Source organism: Acanthopagrus latus, chromosome 17 (assembly GCF_904848185.1).
Source record: "Acanthopagrus latus isolate v.2019 chromosome 17, fAcaLat1.1, whole genome shotgun sequence".
NCBI lineage: Eukaryota > Metazoa > Chordata > Actinopteri > Spariformes > Sparidae > Acanthopagrus > Acanthopagrus latus.
The window spans coordinates 2077473-2097382 of record NC_051055.1 but is presented as its reverse complement, the minus strand read 5'-3'; the positions used below and the strand labels follow the sequence as shown (position 1 = coordinate 2097382).

Sequence of the window (19910 nt, the reverse complement as noted above, 5' to 3'; positions counted from 1 at the left end):
GGCTACCAGTACTCCTTTTCACTGGATCTTTGTGGTTTGGTGTTAATACTTTTTGTTCATACTCTCAGCTCATTGCATTGAGAAGCTTCACCGTGTGATGGCGTGCTCTCCTACTAATACATTGTGTATTTCCTGCTGTTGCTGCCTACAACAAAAGCCTTAGACACACATACTGTATGTAGAGACAGACTTAACACAGTGATGACGTCTGCCTTCAGCATGTTGGTGTCATTTTCTACAGATCCTATATTAGTGAGTCCAACTGCTTTTTACAACAAGGATCTGTGTTGCTGATATTACATGTACACAGTCACCATCATTATTCTTGGTGTGGACAAATATTGATTTAGGTGTTTTGTCAGATGCCAAACTGTATTTCTGTTGCTACGGCTGTTACAGAAAGTTCATTCTTGACTGGGGCTTTGTTTCCATGTGCTCAGTGATTAATTGGCATGAACTCTTTTTGAGGTTCTCTTCCACATTGATGTGTGCATTGAAGGAAGAAGCCGAATAATATTCCACATCTTACTGTGTTTGGACTTTGTCCAGTTACCACCCCGTTATGGAACTTTTTGGAAAGCTGTTCTCTACAGAGGGCAGTAGTGAGCCAACACTAAAGCTCCAGATCTCCACAGGCCACAGGGGTGGAACATGTGAAGGGCAGGCACAGCCGGACCAGTTCTCTGGGTGAAAGCACCTACAGCTTGGGAATACAGAAGCCTCTGTGTGGCATAAGATGGGTACAAGTGAATTTGGATGTAATGGGATATAGCTACATCCAGTACAAATGATTCAATCACTTCTCCTCAATGAACACTCAGAACCTACATGATAGAGAGCTGTCTCTGTTACAGAATGCTATGTCATACAACTGTCAGTTATGAAAATGACCTTCAAACCTTTTGACAGACCAGTTGGTATTTTTAAAACATTTCTCATAGCTGATATAAATCCAAATGGATCAAACTGGTGTTTTTTGACTCTCTTCTGTTTGCATAATAGGGTGACTGAAGCACCTTTGTACATATTGGTATTGCATTTTGTAGAAATTTCCCACCTGGCAGAATAATAACAAGATAACAAGGTAAGCTCACTATCATTTTTCTAAAGTGGGGGTTTAAAATAAAGCTATGTTTGAGTCCTCTGTGCCACAGTCACAGAAAACAAAAAAAATAACGATCAATTTTATATAATGGGGTGGTGATGGTGAGATCAGCAGTCTCACAGTCTGAGGAGTGAAGCTGCTCTGTAGTGTGGTGGTACAGCAGGAGATACTTCTGTATCTGTCAGATGGCAGCGGGGTGGACAGACTGGCTGGGTGGGTGTTGTCTTGTAGTGTCTTTGGGCTCTGAGCAGACATCTCACTGATGCTCTGTAGATGGCACCAGTCAGGGCTCCAGACTGTGACCAAATGGTCGCATTTTGTGACCAAAATTTGAGACGGTGCGGCTAAATTAAGTGAATCGGCCTGTGTGTGTGTTATTTTTTTTTTTTTTTACACTGGTATGTGGAAGGGGCAAATGAAAGAATCTAGAATCTCACTTTCATTGAACAATGGCGAAATAAACTCTTGACACTTATTTTCTCCCTGATAAGCCCAGTAGAGTGCCAGAGTCAAATCCTAACTCAGCGGATGAATCCGAGTCTGAAGACACAAGTGTGGCGAAAAAGGGCAGAAAATACTGTTTTGGTGAAGAATGGCTGAGTGAATTTGACTGGTTAAGGTCTCAGAGACGAATTCCACGAACCCGCAACATGTGGGGAACACGAAATTTGCAGGTTATGCAGCACTACCCAGTTAAAACACAGCACACTGGTCAAACACAGAGCTAGTCTAAGGCATAAAATATGCGGTGACCTGTACTCCAATGAAAATGCAACTCCAGGATCAGTTGCATTTAGAAGGCAAGAGGCTGTTAATCAGTGCACTGAGAAGGCCCATTTAATATTTAAGTTTAACACGGCCTTTTTCATTGCCAAGGAAGAACTACCCTTTACTAAATATAAAGGCCAACTCGACCTGCAAAGAAAGAACAGCATGAAACTGAACTCAACATGTAATCATTTACTAATTATTATATTATATTATGGTGTGCACCCCTAAATTTAGTGATTGTGCTCCTAAAATTTTCAGTTAGGGGCCACTGTCCTAGTAAATAAAGTTAGTCTGGAGCCCTGCCAGTGATGTTCTGGTGATTTAATCACCTGCTGTAGATGTCTCTATCGCTCCTCTTTAAAGGTCGACCAGAATCTGACTCCAGAATGTAGCCTTCCTAAGTTTCTGTAGGAAGTAGAGCATTTTCTGTGCTTATTCTAACCAGCATGGTGATGTGTGTTTATCATGGGATAGTTATGCATCTACAGGATGAGACTGACTGATGCATGAGCAGTCAGCCATCTTATTATTGTGCTGACCACCAGCTGTAGCTTTTGGAGAGTATCTGACTCAGTTCGCTGTGCCCAGTGTTGACCCATGTCTGTTGATTGAATGTGCTGAAGTGGTTTCAGAAGAAGTTGGCTGAGAGCTTTCTGATTGGCTGCTCTGAGTCACTGATTCACCTGTATAGTGCAGATATTTGACCTCTGCAGTTTTTACCACCACCAGCAAAACAGCACAGATTGACAGGGCCAGAGCAAAGAAACACACTTGCAGTCGCAGTTTATTATCTAATGATGACGTCTCAGGTAAATTTCAAGGTTTATGTCAAGACTGTAGTCATGAATCATGTATGAGTTATACTGGCATGGACACAGCTGGCTAGCTTCCACTCTTTGTTTGAGTCCAGGTGCCGATTGTATCCTTATGTGCGGCCTGTTAGTAGTTTCCTTTGTGATGAGTTCAACTGCAGCTTTCAGTAGATAAAAATGTTGGCATGATGTTGGTCATGATGAGGTGTGTTTCCAAGTATGATAAGGGCATCTACAGTTGTAGCCCGTGATGGGGATCAAGCACCCCCCTATCTCCGTAAGGGGAAAGTCATCAGCCATCAGGTGTTTGAACATCCTCACACCACTTCACCTCAGTCCTCTTTCCAGGTTTGTCTCCTTTGCTCAGAAACCAAAATGAAGCAGCTGAACAACATGAGAGCTGCAGAGTGGTTTTCTCATTAATAACATACAGCTGTTATAAATGTACTGTTTTCAGACCCACTTTATTAAATATCTGGTGACATTAGCAGGTCTCTGTGCAATGTCATGTTTAAGTGACAACGATTCTGCTCTGTGTATGAGAGGAGAGACCTGTTGGATCCAAATAAAGGCACCAATTCTCTCACAAAGCTGCAGCAACAAATGATAGGTGTGTGGTACTCCATCCTACTCCTTGTGCACATTTCCAAGTAGATTTGGGATTTATACAGAGAAACTACACACCGTTGGGTGTATGCCAAGTTTTATAAATCTGAATATTTCTTATGTACACAAAATATTGTGGATTCTCCAGAGACCCCTGATTTTTACTTTTAGATTATTGTTATTATTAGATCATTATTTTTTGGTCGGTGTTTTGGTCAGTGACATATAAAAGGAGAAATTAGTAGTTAAAAGTTGTTTCTGTTAGTTGTAATTTGATGGACAGTAAAACAGCAAAAATCCACATATATGATAATTGTTCTGCAGACTTGTGTTTTTGAGGGAGAATGATTGTTTCTCTTGACAGTGTGGAGCTGCTTCGTCTGCTCTCCAGATTGTCCTTGTGGCTCATGAATGCCTTCATCGTGTGTGGACCCTGACATCCAGATGTTGTACTGATCTAAGGGGTGGGGTTACCAAATCAAAGGAAACTGATCTTTTTAGGCCGTTCATTCCAATTTCAGTCCTGTGCCACACTACAGCTGATGAATTTCAGTCAAGTGGACTATATTTACATTTCAAGAAAACTGTGTCGGAGAGAAATAATACAGAACATTTGACCTTCATTCTCTCTGAGAAAAGAACAAAAAAACAGCTGATTTATTATCATTATTTTTAACACAAGACCTTTTTTCATGGTCAACAGCAGATGAGAAAAAATAAGACATTTTTAAAATTTTTAATTTCATATAACGAACCCTAAAATCACTTAAAAAAGGTCTTTGGGTTTTTTTTTTCATATTCTGGCCACCCAACGCTGATCAAATGATCAAATATTGATTAAATATTGTGACAGCAGATCCAACTGTTTTCTGAAGAGATAACAGACTTAGTTTCATGCAGCTGCATCTGAGCTGTTGGTGTTTTCAGGGAGTCACAAATGATCTTACTGCGTGTGCTTATATGAAGTTGTTGGACAAAATGGTGAAATGTACACTCGATTGAGGCAGTTAGGTGTGAGATATTGTTGGCCTCATAGCGTGCTGAGTGGAGGTCCAGAGCTGCTGTTCATCTGCAGACCGCTGCTGGAGGAGAGAGGTGGCTACAGCTGCTCTAATCCAGAGAAGCAGAGTTCATTGTTTGAACCTCTGGGTTTACAATTGTGTGTTGAAGTTGATTTACATGCTGCCTCTCTCTGCCATTGCTGGCCTGTGTGTGTTAACCTGCTGTCACTGAGCAGAGGCTCTCAGATGTTCTTCAGAGCTTCACCATTAAACCGGCAGAATAAAATCACAATCCAGTCACCAAGCCCTACTTCACGCTGAGTGGAAATCATTCACTTTCAGGTGATTAATTTGGCTCTGAGTTTGACCAGAATCATGCAGCCAGACCAGCAGGTGATACAGTGGAAGGTCATCCTGATGTTCTGTTTTGTATCTGAGCTGTGATTGAATCAGAGGGAAACATGATGTCAGCCATTAGTGCGCTGACGTTTGTGCACTAATGAGCTTGTGTAGATACCTACAGTTCTGGAGGTCACACTGCTGATGAATTAGTCATATTGTAAATAAATTGCAGAAATGCGCCCATCTGAGAGTGATGTGTGTAACCTGAGTACCACACTTGGATATGTGTAGTGGATGGTTCAGTATGTATGTATGTATGTATGTATGTATGTATGTATGGTGAATCAAGACAGTAGTCTGTGTGTGATGAGCTGTGGTGTGAAAACAGGGCAGCAGTATCTGTGTTGGTCCAAAGATGGCGGCATGGGAACAGATAAGAATGTTGGGGTTTCCCTCTCTAATCATGTCTCTCTCTCTCTCTCTCTCTCTCTCTCTCTCTCTCTCTCTCTCTCTCTCTCTCTCTCTCTCTCTCTCTCTGTCTCTCTGTCTCTCTCTCTCTCTCTCTCTCTCTCCCAGGTGTAAGCAGCTCAGGATGTCCGCCCACCTCCTCCTCCTCCTCCTCCTCCTCCTCCTCCTCCTCCTCCTCCACTGCCCAGGGCTTCTCCCTCGCTGAGCCAGCCATGACCAGCCAGCACACACATACACACCCCTCCTTCAGCTCCATCCACTCCATGGCCGAGCAGCAGCAGGTAACACACACACACCTTTAAGATGTTTCGGTTTCATTAACAGTTTCTTTTTTATCTTGACATAACTAGTGCTCTGACTGCTGAGCTGACACATTTCACCACACTGTTGATGGTGTATTCAACCTAATAAAACTGAAGGTGGATCTGCCACTCGAGCCTTTTGCACAGGAACCGATTTGTGTTCTACCTGTTGATAAATGTGCCGACCAATATGCAGTGATTGAGGCCAATGTCGATACAGTGCTCAGCGTAAATGAGTACACCCCCTTCAAAAAGTAATATTTTAAACAATATCTCAGTGCACACAAAAACAATTTTCAAAATGCTGACAAGACTAACTTTTATATAACATCTGTTTAACTTATAACATGAAGGTAAGATTAATAATATAACTTAGAGGACAAAATTTTCAGTTTTACTCAAATTAGGGTGAAAGAAATTAGAGGCAGCGTTACGTACATTAGCGGCTGTAAACACTCGTAAAACATTATAAAAATACATCCTGTGGTTTGGTGCGGACCTGTATACTAAACACGTACAGAGTAGTTAATGTTTATAATCATCAGAGAACGTTACATACGTTGTTTTTGGTTCCTCACTTTTTCCTGAATATATCTGTACCTGTGTAAATGAGAGACATTAACATATAGCACTTAGAGGAAGTGAGCTTTATAAAGTTCAGCATGCAGCTTGGTATGCAGCTGTTTCTGTCTGAAATCGTTAAGTTTTGTTTTGATCGGGAGTAAAGCGAGTTGCATGCACAATACTCTTGGCCTGTTTACGGTGTCTTCTAGACGGTTTTCAAAGGGAAGGCTCGATGGAAATCTGGCTCGGTCTTGAACGAAGTTAAACTGTGAGAGCGCGCTGTTCAAAACGCCAGAATGGACGCGTTCACAAAAACGTTCATCAGGCAGAAATACCTACGTTCAGTTCACGTTCGCCCAAAATATGAAAGAGTTCATGAATGATCGTTCTTTGAACGCGTTCAGGCACAACACTGGTGGTGGCAGTGTCCTTATGTGGGGTTGCATGAGTGCAGCTGGTGTCGGGGAGCTGTGTTTCAATGATGGCATCATGAATTCACAGATGTATTGCTCTGTACTGAAAGAAAAGATGCTACCATCACTCCTCGCCCTTGGTTGTCGTGCACTTTTCCAACATGACAATGATCCTAAACACACATCTAAAGGCAGGAACACACCGGTCCAACTGTTGGACGTCTGTAGCGTTTTGAGAGTCTCGGACGAGGTCGGGAACAAATATGTTTGGTGTGTTCAGCTGCGTCGGAAGCTTTCAGAACATGCAAAGTCTGAGTGTGCATATTGGTTTTCTATGCACTCCATTCCTTCATTCCTCGTTTTCATGCTTTAAAGTCCTGGCACGAGAGTAGTTGTTATGTCCGTTCAGGACAAATTAATTTGTGTTCGTTTGGTAATGCCTCGCTGCATGTTTAGTATGCAGCTGTTTATATCCGAAATAGTTAAGTTCCATTTTGATCGAAATTCAGTGGCCAAGTATGTCTCCTGATCTGAACCCAACTGAACACCTATGGGGAATTCTGAAGAGACAAGTTGAGCATCACTCTCCATCCAGCATCCAGTCTCTAAAAGAGATAATTCTTGAAGAATGGAAAAAGATTGATGTAGCAAATTGTTTCCAACTTGTTCATTCCATGCCTAGAAGACTTGGTGCTGTCATTAAAAATCATGGAGGCCATACAGAGTACTAGATTTAGTAGTTTTTGTTGTGGGGTGATCTCATTTTTGCATCGCCCTTATTTGAGTAAAACTGAAAAATGTTTAATCTAAGTTATGTTATTGACCTTACTTTCATGTTATAAGTTTAACAGATGTTATATTAAACTTATATTCAACATTTTGGAAACTGTTTTTGTGTTCAATGAGATGTTGTTTAAAATTGTACTTTTCAAAGGGGGTGTACTCATTTACGCTGAGCACTGTATAAGGGAGCAAAAAGTTCCCATATCGATATATGACTGAGCAGCCTCCAGACCTCCAGACTTTAGACACACTGATGTGTGAAGTGCTGCTGTGTGTGTGTGTGTGTGTCCTCTGCAGGTGCTGTCTGATATGACCATACTCCAGCGGAGGATCCCCCCCAGTTTCAGAGACCCTGCCAGCGCTCCACTGAGGAAACTTTCTGTTGACCTCATCAAAACCTACAAGCACATCAATGAGGTATGATACATGACACATCTATGACACACACACGCACTTCACTTAACACCTGGTCCCCAAGCTTCCAGTCTGGACCATTGGCTGCATGGGTAACTCAGCTAACTAGCTGCAGATAGCAGCTACAGTTAGCAGCATTAGCAGTTTCTCTAGGGATTCGCTGCCCCTGTCTGTTTTGAGTGTGAATTTGACAGGTGGCCATATCTTACATATTGCAGCGGTAAAAAATATATATTGACTGATATATTTTGACTGTGGGAGGTTAATGGGCAGGTTAACTCTGGATGTGTTACTTTTTGGGATAAGGTTAAAAGTTTCAAATGTCAGTGCATTTTTGGGTTTTGTCTAATGATGTGAGAAGTAAAAGTATGTATAGCAACAGGTGAATGGCCTTCTTGGTGTTTCGAAGCAGAAAAGTCAGAAACTGTAAATTCTATCGCTGAAATAAGACATATTTGTCCACTTTTTGATGTTAAGATCGTGGCTGAAAAGCAAAAGTTGTGGAAGTTACAAGGGAGGAAACGTAAAAGAGCGCAGTGAAGAAGAGGTGGGTGACTTCACAAGTCACGTGACATGTGAAGCACAATACACATCCATTATAAACTCAGGAAAGGAGTGAATGATGCATCAAACCAAAACCGTCCTATTTCAAAAGCTGTGAGAAATTTAGAAAATAATTATTCAATGTGAAGTTGACATCAATCTGTTGAGATTTCTAAAAGTCTTTAGGTTCAAGATTGTGAAAGGAGTCGTGTTTCAAAGCAGACTAGATTTGAAAATGATTTAGGAAAAATGATTACGTTTTCTCTGTTTACTTACATGATCACAATTTGTTAAAAAATCTCAGTATTTTAAAAGGTAGAAAAAAGTCCTTCAGTATTTTGATATTTGAATGGTTTTTGCATCTGACAGTATGCAGAACCTAGTAGCAGATTAAAAACATCCCGTGTCCTTCAAAAATGCCGGAAATGAGGAAGCTGGAGCTAGCTAACAGTCAATATTAAAGAAATGATAGTCAATGATGTGCAGATAATGTAATGGGTCATTCCTAAGATGCACTGTGAAGTAGAGCTGGGGACCTGAGCTGTTGTTTCCTCCACAGGTGTACTATACTAAGAAAAAGCGGAGGGCCCAGCAGGTCCCTCCAGAGGACAGCAGCACCAAGAAGGAGAGAAAAGTCTACAATGACGGCTATGACGACGACAACTACGACTACATAGTCAAAAATGGAGAAAAGTGGCTGGACCGCTATGAGATAGACTCACTGATCGGGAAGGGCTCCTTTGGACAGGTAAGGTCAACAAAGGAGACTTTACACAGAACCCAATCCACATGAACTGATAATTTATTAAATCTGGTTCTCAGAAGATCAATATCTGCTTATAAACAGTTTTAGCTGTCTTCACAAGTGGAGCATGAGGAAGCAGCCCTCAAAGGTTTATTCTTCTGATGTAATTGTTTTCGTAACAAAGGTCTGAATTCATCAGAGATGAAACAAAGCATGCTGACTGCAGCTGATGTGTGTTAGATGTCATCGGTGGCTCCTGCAGTCAGTGACAGCTGCTGAGGTTCAGTAAGTCGTAAGTCGTTCTGATCACAGGGAGTGTGTCATGTCGGGCCCAACGCGGCTGCCAGGTTTTAACTGTGTGAAAAGGGCTGCTGCTGCACCACATCAGATCTGCCCACTTTACTGAGTGGTTCACAGCACAGCTCAAGACACACCTCTTTCTTTGGCTTTCAATCAAATAAACTAGTTACTACTAATGGGCTCTCAGAAAGGTTGTTCTAGTTCTGAGACTGATCAGGTGATCTGTACACCTTTTTCTCTTTTGTCCTTGTTTGTAAAGCACCTTGGATAACTCATGTTGTCTTAAATGTGCTAAAAAATAATTCATTTCAACTCAACTTGACTTGACTAATAGTACAGAGCTGGAGTTATGATAGTGTTCGCTTGGCTAAGCATCAAAAGTAGGAAACTTCAAAGATATCTAATGGAATCTGACCAGTGGCCCTTTGCTGCATGTCATCCCCTCTTTCTCTTCCTGTAGCCTGTCATGTCTCTCTAATCTGTCCTGTCCAATAAAGCCATGAAAAGAAAAAAAGTAAATGATAATAATAATTGAAACAGTGTACTAAATTGATATGTTATATCTTGTAGGTTTATTCTATGCATGAAGATACATTTAAAAAAGGACAATTTGTGTTTGAAGCGGGGTTAACAGTCCTACAAAGGATGTATTTGGGTTTGAGGATGAATCAAGTGGACTTTAATGTTTGTTGAACATTAGCTTTAATCTGTTGTTGTTGGGACTGAGTGAGTCCATGATCAGGGTGTGTGATGGTAATGTGCTGATGTGCGTCTGCAGGTGGTGAAGGCCTACGACCACCACGAGCAGGAATGGGTTGCCATTAAGATCATCAAGAACAAAAAGGCGTTTCTAAACCAGGCACAGATTGAACTACGCCTGCTGGAGCTCATGAACAAGCATGACACTGAGATGAAATATTACATTGGTAAGTGGACAAAACACACACACACGTACATTACAGTGATGTGAGAGGGGTCAGAGGTCAGATATAATACGTGTACAGCCTCACAGATGTTTTGACACCATATTGTTTGTAGCAGTCATGTTGCCAGGCAGAATCGAGTTGCATGGATGTACTCAATTAAAAGAAACTGTTTCAGAAAGGTGAACCTTGTACCTTGTGTCCAGGTATCCAAAGTAGATACGGCATCAGTTCTCCTCATATTGTTTAGTCACATAGTTCCAGGACTTGAAAAGTGTGTAATCATCAGAGAGAAATGGAGAGGATGTTGTTTTAATGTTGTTCAGTACTGTTGCCTGACCTCAACTTTGTTTCAGGGTATATCTTAACCTTCCTCCCTGTCTCCCATCTGTCTGTGTGTGTGTGTCTGTCTGTCAATTTGTCTCGGTGCAGTCCACCTGAAGCGTCACTTTATGTTTAGGAACCATCTCTGTTTGGTGTTTGAGTTGTTGAGCTACAACCTGTACGATCTGCTGAGGAACACCAACTTCAGAGGAGTCTCCCTCAACCTCACCAGAAAATTTGCACAGCAGCTCTGTACAGGTGGGTTAATGGAGGAGCTCACTTTGGATTCACAGTGTACTGGAGTTTGTCCATGGAGACAGTTACTGTGCCAGTTTAGGTGATTATGGAGACTAAAATTGTTGCAGTGACTTGGCTGAGAGACACGAAAGACAACGTGTTGCTCCCCAGCCAAGTACTTGTAACTCAGCCGTCTGTCAAGACCTTCAGGTTCTAGGGAACAGCATCCTGAACCAAGAATAAAAGCAGTGGTTTGTATAATGCTGGCTGTGTTATGTCCAGAAAAACCTAAAAGAAATTCTCACGTGTTAGTGTTTTTGTAAGGGTTGGTTTTATTGAAAGACGGTCATTTTACATGGGAATGTACAGTTTGTGAAAATACAAACTGTACTTGCATACAAACATAGAATATGTACGTGTCGGCACTATTTCTGAAAGGTTGCAGGTTTCTTTCTCCCAGATTTCAACACACCCTCTTTGATAACATAAAAAAAGAAAGAAAGAAAAAAAGGATGTGCACATGGGTTGAATTTTTCTTTTATTTGAAGTAGGTAAATACTTAACGTTGTGTCCTCAAACATTGGGGATAACCTATAAAGGAGTATCTGAAAACTAGACTTTTAGATGTATAAGTTAGACAGTTTTAGACGCGTAAGATGCTGTGTCGGAAAAAGAAAAAAGCATTAAATTGTGGTACTAGACACCTTTTTTCATTTCCAACTCCCTACGTATGTCAGGTGGGGTACTATAGAGCTCATATTATGTGGTTTCCATCCAAATGTATCCCAAAGTTATCCACATTTTGAAAAAAATCTGCAAAAACAAATCCAAATGTCTGCTTGTTTCCATCCACCATCACTGTGTTGGTTCACTGAGATAAGCAGTAGGTGGCACTAATTCTGCAGTTGGGTGCCATTATACCACTGCAGTAGAAGAGAGTGCAACAGGATGATAGCTCACTACTACAACACACTTTTTAAAGTTTTCTTCTACCACTGATCGACAGGACTCGTTCAGTGTCAGTAAGGCACAATTTAAACAGAGGTATGTTTTATGTTGCTTGGTGCCACAAACAACAGTGTAGTGTCAGGAGATGGCACCAGCAGGGGAGGAAATACTCTGCATCCCTGTGGTGGATGGAGAGAGCTAGAGAAGTTGTTGCTCCCAAGACAGGAGCCAAGAAATGAAGGCAGAGTTGATGATGATACTTTCCCAGGAGCATCCTCCCACACCATCGCACAACCCGGCACAAATTCCTTCTAATATGAGGCCTGTGGGTAGGGGCACACTGCATGTGAGTGTCAGTAAATGCAGATGTGCTGCTGATACAAGGTCAAGAAACATGCAAGATACATATGGTCATATGATATAGTACAGTTTACAAGCTTGAGTCCAAAGAAGTTGGGACACTTATAAAAAACCACTGACATTCAAAACCGATCTGTGATTACTGTCAGCACCCTGACCAGATGATCCTTTATGCGATCATGTGCTTCACAAAGTGGTGAACCTCAGCCCATCCTGTCACTCCTGACACTCTCACCTGGCATCAATGAACCTGTTAACCTGTGGAATGTTCCAATCAGGTGTTTTAGGAACATTCCTGATTTTCACAGTCTGTTGCTGCTGCTGTCCAGACTTGTTTGAAACAAGTTGTTGGCATCATCTGATTTTTTTTTTTTACTAAATTATTATTTACAAATACAGTGAAGTTGATGAGGTTTAACATTAAAGATATTGTCAGTGTTCTGTTATCAATTGAGTACACAGTATGTGGACGAAAAGTAAGCAAATTATCATTATCTCTTTAATTTCTCTTACACAGCGTCCCAACTTTTTTCTACCGGATATATTACAATAACTTTTTACGTCCACTGTCATAGTACACACCAAATGACCCACTGTGGGAGGTGGTAATTACAAGAATGGTGTCCTTTCTGTCCACAGCGTTATTATTCCTTGCCACTCCAGAGCTGTCAATCATCCACTGCGACCTGAAACCAGAGAACATCCTGCTATGTAACCCCAAGAGATCTGCGATCAAGATAGTTGACTTTGGCTCCTCCTGCCAGCTCGGACAGAGGGTAAGTGTGGTGCTTGCTGGATGACGCTCCCAACAACCCCCAGAGTCGAGGATTAGAAAATAACAGGAGAAATATATCATACACACGTCGTACTTAAGTTGAAACCAAAGCAAGATTTTATTCCCAATTCTGCTTTTACGTGTACAATATGTACTTTCTGCCACTAGGGGGCTCTTTATCAAAAAGAAAACGTAATATGGCAAGAGCGTTCTGTGCTGTGGGAGGAGCTGCTACTCAGAGCTGCTTCAGAGGCCGGGGCTGATCACTTTGTTAGCGGGTTAATTATCTCGTTCATTCATTATGTGTCTTATTTTATTAAAAAGATCGAGGTCAGTTTAAGCAGAGGGAATCTTCTAGAATCAAACTGCCAATCCACTTTAAGATTTAATTGGGCATGTTTTTTCCTGCACTTTTATATAATAAATGTTTATTTTTCAAATTCTAAAACTGAGTGCATTCATTGTTTTAACATGTTTAGATTCAGAGTTTTACAGTTCGGACACAGTCCGGCCCCTTGGCCCTTCTAAACAAGTCACTGACCAGCTCTGCTTTGCAGCACAGGGGCCTTGGTTGGATCCCAATAGATATAAAGAAAAGCTTCAAGGTCTTATTAAAGTAATTGAACTTCTTGACATCTATGAGCAGAGTCTCTGAACTCGTCTCCTCTTCCGTCTCGTCCTCTCAGATCTATCAGTACATCCAGAGCAGGTTTTACCGCTCTCCTGAGGTCCTATTGGGAATGCCATATGACCTGGCCATTGACATGTGGTCCCTGGGATGCATCCTGGTGGAGATGCACACAGGAGAGCCTCTCTTCAGTGGCTCCAATGAGGTAAGAGCGACCACATCACACAGTAGTTAACTTCTCCCAGTTCACATGCCACTCAGCGACTTGTCAGGTGGCAGTTAGCTGTGAAGTCGTTCAGGAGGCTGTGTGTCCTCTCATCAACAGCTCAGGCTTGACTATTCATCTAGTTCAGTTTGTCATAATAAATCACAGGAGGTGTTATAGAATTATTCAGTGTTTAACATACTAATTTTCTAATTTTCATTACCACTGAACATTCACAGGTGAAGGTTCACAAGACTTGTTTAGTGACTGATAGTGTTTGTATATGTGAATGAGCTGTCAGTATCCTGAATGAAAATAACTGTACTGTATTCAGAGTGAGTATGATTGCAGCCTTATTCTCTACGTATGTACACAATACAAGTACTGTGTGTGTGTGTGTGTGTGTGTGTAGGTTGACCAGATGAATAAGATTGTGGAGGTCCTGGGGGTCCCACCCAGCCACATGCTGGATGCAGCTCCTAAAGCTAGGAAGTACTTTGACAAGCTGTCAGATGGTCTCTGGACAGTGAAGAAGAACAAGGACATCAAGAAGGTTTGGCAGATGCACTATTTACATTTATTTTTCAAAAGTCAACTTTCACCTTCAGACCCTCTGTCGACCTGATGCACACAAACTAAATGTGCTCTTTCCAGTTATTGTAAACAACAAACAAGCTGCTCTAGTAAACCAAATGAGGCTTTTATTAGTGTTTCAAACAGTCATGGGCTGCGTGAGAGACACTGAGATCACTGTGATCTGTGTGTATACTCCAGCTGAAGTGGAAAGGAACTAACCTTTGTTGCAAAGTTGTATTAAGGTTTATGAATTCCAACTGAAAATATTAAACTCTCTCTTGCCAGAAATGTTCATTGTATCTCTGTCGTTGGAAAAGAATGAGTATGTACAAGGAATGTCTGTCCACAGCCACCTCTCTGGATTATTAGGACATGGGCTGTTGTGGATTTTAATTCAGGTGTTAGAGCAGAAAGTTTCTGACTGATTTGTCATAGGTGTAATGTGAGTTTGGAGGATCCTGAATTCACATTTATTTGTATCTAAACAAGTGTGAATGTATGTGTGTGCGTGTGTTTGTTTTCCAGGAGTATAAGCCCCCAGCCACACGGCGTCTTCATGAGATTTTGGGTGTTGAGACTGGTGGGCCAGGGGGGCGGAGGGCAGGTGAGCCAGGACACGCCCCCTGTGACTACCTGAAGTTTAAAGGTAATCCAACACTTAAGCCTGTTTACAATGAGCAGTCCAGTTCAGTTCACGTTTTTTACTTCTTTGTCAAAAGCTGTGGATGGTACCAAAAGAACCGTTCATCCTGTGTTTTGGTCACCCGTCTGTTGAGGTACCCAGCAGACTAACACGATACTAAAAGGTGGAGTTCAAACACTGCAGATCACTGATTGGTCAGTTGGAAAAGCCAGAGTACACTGAAGGGTACTGTCCACAGTGGAAACACACTGCAAATCTGGTGTTCAGGTACCGTTACCAGGAGTTCTGCAGGGCTCAAAGGGAACTAAACCAAAAGTACTTCAACAGAAATAAATATCTTCACCTGGAAGTTTTTGTAAGGTCCATTTTCATTGAGCTAAACATTGTTTATGTGGTGAGAAACTCACAGAAAAACCTTTGTTTATGAAATACCCATGTTTGTGTGGACAGCATCTTTGATCCCTGCGTCCTGTAGCTACTTCAAAATGTATCCATCATCATCAATATGGTCATGTTTGTCTTTTTCCAGACCTGATCCTGCGCATGCTGGACTATGACCCTAAAAGCCGCATCACACCATTCTACGCACTGCAGCACAATTTCTTCAAGAAGACGACAGATGAAGGAACCAACACCAGTTCATCTACATCCACCTCTCCTGCCATGGACCACTCCCATTCAACCTCCACTACTAGCTCTGTTTCTAGCTCTGGTAAAATACACTCTCCACACACACTCTGAAGCTTCCCTCATAGCAGTTAATCACTCACTCTCTCTTCTCCTCTAGCTCCCTCAAAATGATCAGTCCTCCAAAAGCATCATGAGAAGGATAAACAGATTTACACATGTGCTATATTCCTTCCATTTGTTAATGATGCATTTAACTGAACTACGGGGCATGTTCAGTGACTAGGAAGTGTTTTTGTATCCATCCCCTGACTTATACATTTTAACAATATTTTCACAGAGTTGCTTAGAGTGTTCTTTTGTCTTCATGGTGTAACTGTAGCCAGGAATACTGATTAACAAGTGACTGGACCCTCAGATACAGTTGTCTTTATACTACAATCACTGGAGTCACATTCACTGCACTCACCTGATCTCCATTTCACCAGTTGTGAGACAACTAGCAGCAATTGGCTGGACCTCTGTTCAGTTAGGTCAGTCATTTTAAAAGGGGGTGAATACTTACGCAGTCACTTATTTAACATGAAATATTTTGCAATGAATTAACATTACTTTGTAGAATTGTGTTTTCACTTCGAACTTTAAGATTTGTTTTTCTTTTTGTATTTTTTTTTGTTTGAGAAGCCAAATTATATTGGCCATGATTCCACTCATAAAAGCAATAAAAGGGAATACATCCAAGGGGACAAATATTTTTTATAAGCGCTGTATATTATTATTATTATTATTACTACTGATGTATACCGTATCTCCTCTTTTGGTCCTGATTTATGGTGGCACTAATTTATTGAACAAAAAAATGCAAGCCTTTGTTGCAACGATAATGCAGAGTCTCTGTGTGAAAAAGAATACAGTGTATCCACCACTGTAAAAAGTGAAAATGGGATGAGTCTGTAATGATACTTGATGAAAATTACAAGCTGACAGCACTGTTTCAGACAACAGCCTCCATGTTGTTATTCAATAGTGTCCTCAAAGCTTTACATGAATACAAAGTGATGTGAAATTACGCCAGTGTTGGCTTTACAGTCATACACTCAGCAACATGCTGCATGCTTATTGTCTCACTGACACTGATGAGATGAACAATCTCATTATTGAAATCTGGTATCAAATGACAAGACATTTCTCAGTACTCGAGGTCATTTGGTCAGTGACATGGGGAAGTTCGATCCCAGCCCTGTTTCCTGACTCTGTACCTATCAAATCATGGAAAAAAGACAGCAAAATATACTTCATTTAATATGTCAATGCAGCCAGCAGTGGTGTGAGTTTAATGTTACTCTGTTTCGTTTCCAGGTGGCTCCAGTGGTTCTTCCAATGACAACCGCAACTACCGCTACAGTAACCGCTACTACAACTCTGCTGTTACACATTCAGACTATGAGATGACCAGCCCTCAGGTACACACACCGCTGCATCACATACACACACGCTATGATGGCTCTGAGTCAAATCCATAATATGATAGTTACCTGGAAGAGAAAGTCATTAGTTTTGAAGTCCAAGACAACTAAACATTTGCGTCGTCTTACAGTCTGTTTCCACTGCTGGAACTAACAGCCTCTGTTACCTTCTGAGGCTTCGCTACCTACTTCTCCCCAGTGTTGCCACTATATCTGACAAAATATGGGCTTCTGAAATATGTGTCATTAAAGGAACAGTTCGCCCAAAAAGTAAAATTAAGTCATCACCTCCTCCGTCCATACTGATGGAAAGGAAGGTGAAGTTTTATAGTCCACAAAACATGTGTGGAGCTTGACAGCCAAACAGCGTTGCCACATTCTGCTAAACAACTGAAGAAGCTGGGAACTTGATTTAAAACGTTAGCTCTACTGGCATAATCCTACTCTCTACTAGCCCGGAGATCCCAAATTGATTTGAAAAAATGTGGCGCTTGCTTACCTACTTTAGACATGGAGCATGTGGGCTAATGCTTTTAGCTTAGCAGCTACAATGAAAATTTCTTCTTAGTAAAGGTGCAGATAACATCTGCTAATAATTATGTGAACATGAGACACAACTTTATACACCAATGGACAATCCAGGTCCCTACTGGAATTGGTGCTGCTGTGCGATGTGCACTGTTCACCCTGATATTTGCTATCTTAAAAGAAAACCTGTGTGCCTTTTTTTGTTTAATACGTTACTCAACACAACGATGGGAACAAGGTTTGCTGTGCTTCAACGTGCGTCACACCCTCATTTGTTTTGTTATCCTTGACATCTCCAGGAGCATGAATTCAACCCAGACAGGCACATTGTCCTTCTTTGTGTTCCTCAGAATGTCTCACCCCTGCATTTTTGTCCACCAGGCTCCCTCCCAGCAGCAGATGAGGATGTGGCCAGGCAGTGATGGTGGAGGTGGGGGTCAGGACCCAGCATACACCCAGTTGCTGCTCCACAAGCCAGCTGCCTCCCAACAGCACCAGCGCCACTTCCTGGACCCACCACACCACCCTCACCCAACTTACTCCCACCACGGGAACGGTGGGCGTGGCCTGCGGCAGGGCGGACAGACAGGCATCGGTGGAGGCGGCGGCCAGCAGGGATCCTCACCCCAGATGAGTGACAGCATGGATGTGGGCGTGTCCCTAGGGCTGCACCACCTGGGGGCAGTGTCTTCCATGGAGGCCTCTCAGTTCGGCTCTGCCTCCCTGCCCCTCGCTCTGCCAATTGGACTGTCTGCCTTCCGGACTCGGACGGCCCCGACTGCCCCAGGGCCACAAGCCCCGCCCCCTGAGGACTACTACCCTGCCTCCAACAACAATAACCCCGCTGCGGGGGGCAGAGGGAGGCCGGACTCAGATGAGGGGCCAGCCAACTCTTGATAAAACCTGAACCATGCCCTAAAGCCATACAATTTTAACTACAACTACTACAACTACACCCATACAGCCAGAGTTCAGAGACAAAGAGGTGAACTTTGTGCTGAAGGAGACAGTTTGTAACTGCATGAGAGGAGGAGGAGGAAGGAGGAAGGAGGAGGATGCTGGGAAAACTCCTTTTATCCAGTTTTAGTTTGTTGTCTTTTGTTGCGACTGTACTTGGAAAGGAATGATTGTGACAAGTTTGTTTTTATTAATATTATTATTGTTGTTTAATATTATTTGATTTTTCTCGGGTTTGAGGAGTTGTGTGTTCTACTTGGTTGTTGTTTGAGCCTGGAGAGGAGGAGGAGGACGAAGAAGAATGAGAGAGGAGCCACACGTTTCCATCTTACTCATATGGTGGTTGGGAGTGGAAAGAGCACATATTCATGTTCACAACAATTAGTCCTGACATTAGTATCTTCATATTTACAGCTCCGAGAGACGAGCAGTCTTAACAAACACACACACACACACATACACACACACACATATAAACTGTATATATACTACTGCATCATGAAGACAGTAGCTGGTTTCAAAGGGAGAAAACACCAACATATGTGTGATTCAGGCCTCAAGGTTTCATGGATTCTCTCTCCTGTCTGTGTTCAGCTCACTATTTGTTAGCGTTTGTGTCCTCCCTCTGTTGCTCTCCACCTGGCTGTGACAGAGTAAGGAGAGGTGGAGGGAGGAGAAGGTGACGGGACACTTAATGCCTTCCAGGCGCTCATAAGAATCTCCTTCTCCTCCTTCTCCTCCCTGCCTCTCTGCTCTCTTCTTCCTCTCCTCCTCCTGTTGTGTTTCTCCTCCAGACAGCTCCTCCTCTCTGTGCTGCTAATCACCATGAGAACTGGTCCGGATTGCTGCTAAAGATCCAACACAGATCAATAAAGAAATAAAAAGAAATAGAAACAGAAATTAAAAAAAACTTTTTAACCCTTCTGCTTAAGGAAAAGGATAAAGTAAGAACCACTGCATCTCAATGTATTTATTACTATTTAACATGAAAAAACAAACTGAAAGTAACCCTTTTTTCTGCTCTTCTTTGTTTGGTTGCCTTCTTTCTGCAGGTGAGCTCTGATTGGCTATTGTAACAGTGACAGTAACTGGTGACATGGGAATGCCACCAGTTGTGGGGGCTGGGTGGAGGGGAGGGGCTGGGGCAAAATAAAGTTGGATATATAATAAGAATAAAGAGTATACTTTTGCACACCAAAGTCAAACAAACATCAGATCTCCGCTTTTCTTCCTACTAATCCGATCCACCTCCTCATGACCTCATGAAGCTCATCCACAGGTCACACCAGGACGCTCTGACGCTCAGCTTCTCTCGTGCCTTTAAACCAACTGGAAGACCCATGAACAGGTCAAATTATGGGAAATCACAATACCATTGGAGATGTATTTGATTTAACAAAAAAAGGTGAAGACTTAAGATAATCATTCACATGAATAAACATGCAGAAGACAGTGTGTAACGTGAGCATGAGCCACAACTAGCCGTTGCTTTGGTCTGAATGGGCGGATAAATCGATGAGTGGCTGACAGACGGACTGTGATTC

The 19910-nt window shown here is 42.1% G+C and overlaps 1 protein-coding gene across 2 annotated transcripts in view; it reads left to right on the top strand.

The window, feature by feature from the left end:
- dyrk1b (dual-specificity tyrosine-(Y)-phosphorylation regulated kinase 1B) overlaps positions 1-19414 on the top strand; it is a 68774-nt gene extending 49360 nt beyond the window's left edge. For both annotated transcript variants that reach the window (XM_037073410.1, XM_037073408.1), the window contains exons 2-13: positions 5214-5386; positions 7465-7584; positions 8684-8872; positions 9948-10095; positions 10525-10674; positions 12601-12737; positions 13423-13569; positions 13982-14122; positions 14671-14791; positions 15318-15500; positions 16775-16878; positions 17791-19414. In XM_037073410.1, the coding sequence (XP_036929305.1) occupies positions 5318-5386; positions 7465-7584; positions 8684-8872; positions 9948-10095; positions 10525-10674; positions 12601-12737; positions 13423-13569; positions 13982-14122; positions 14671-14791; positions 15318-15500; positions 16775-16878; positions 17791-18306 (2025 nt within the window). In that variant the 5' untranslated portion in view covers positions 5214-5317 and the 3' untranslated portion in view covers positions 18307-19414. The remainder of the gene's footprint in view (positions 1-5213; positions 5387-7464; positions 7585-8683; positions 8873-9947; positions 10096-10524; positions 10675-12600; positions 12738-13422; positions 13570-13981; positions 14123-14670; positions 14792-15317; positions 15501-16774; positions 16879-17790) is intronic.
- The last annotated feature ends 496 nt before the right edge of the window (positions 19415-19910 follow it).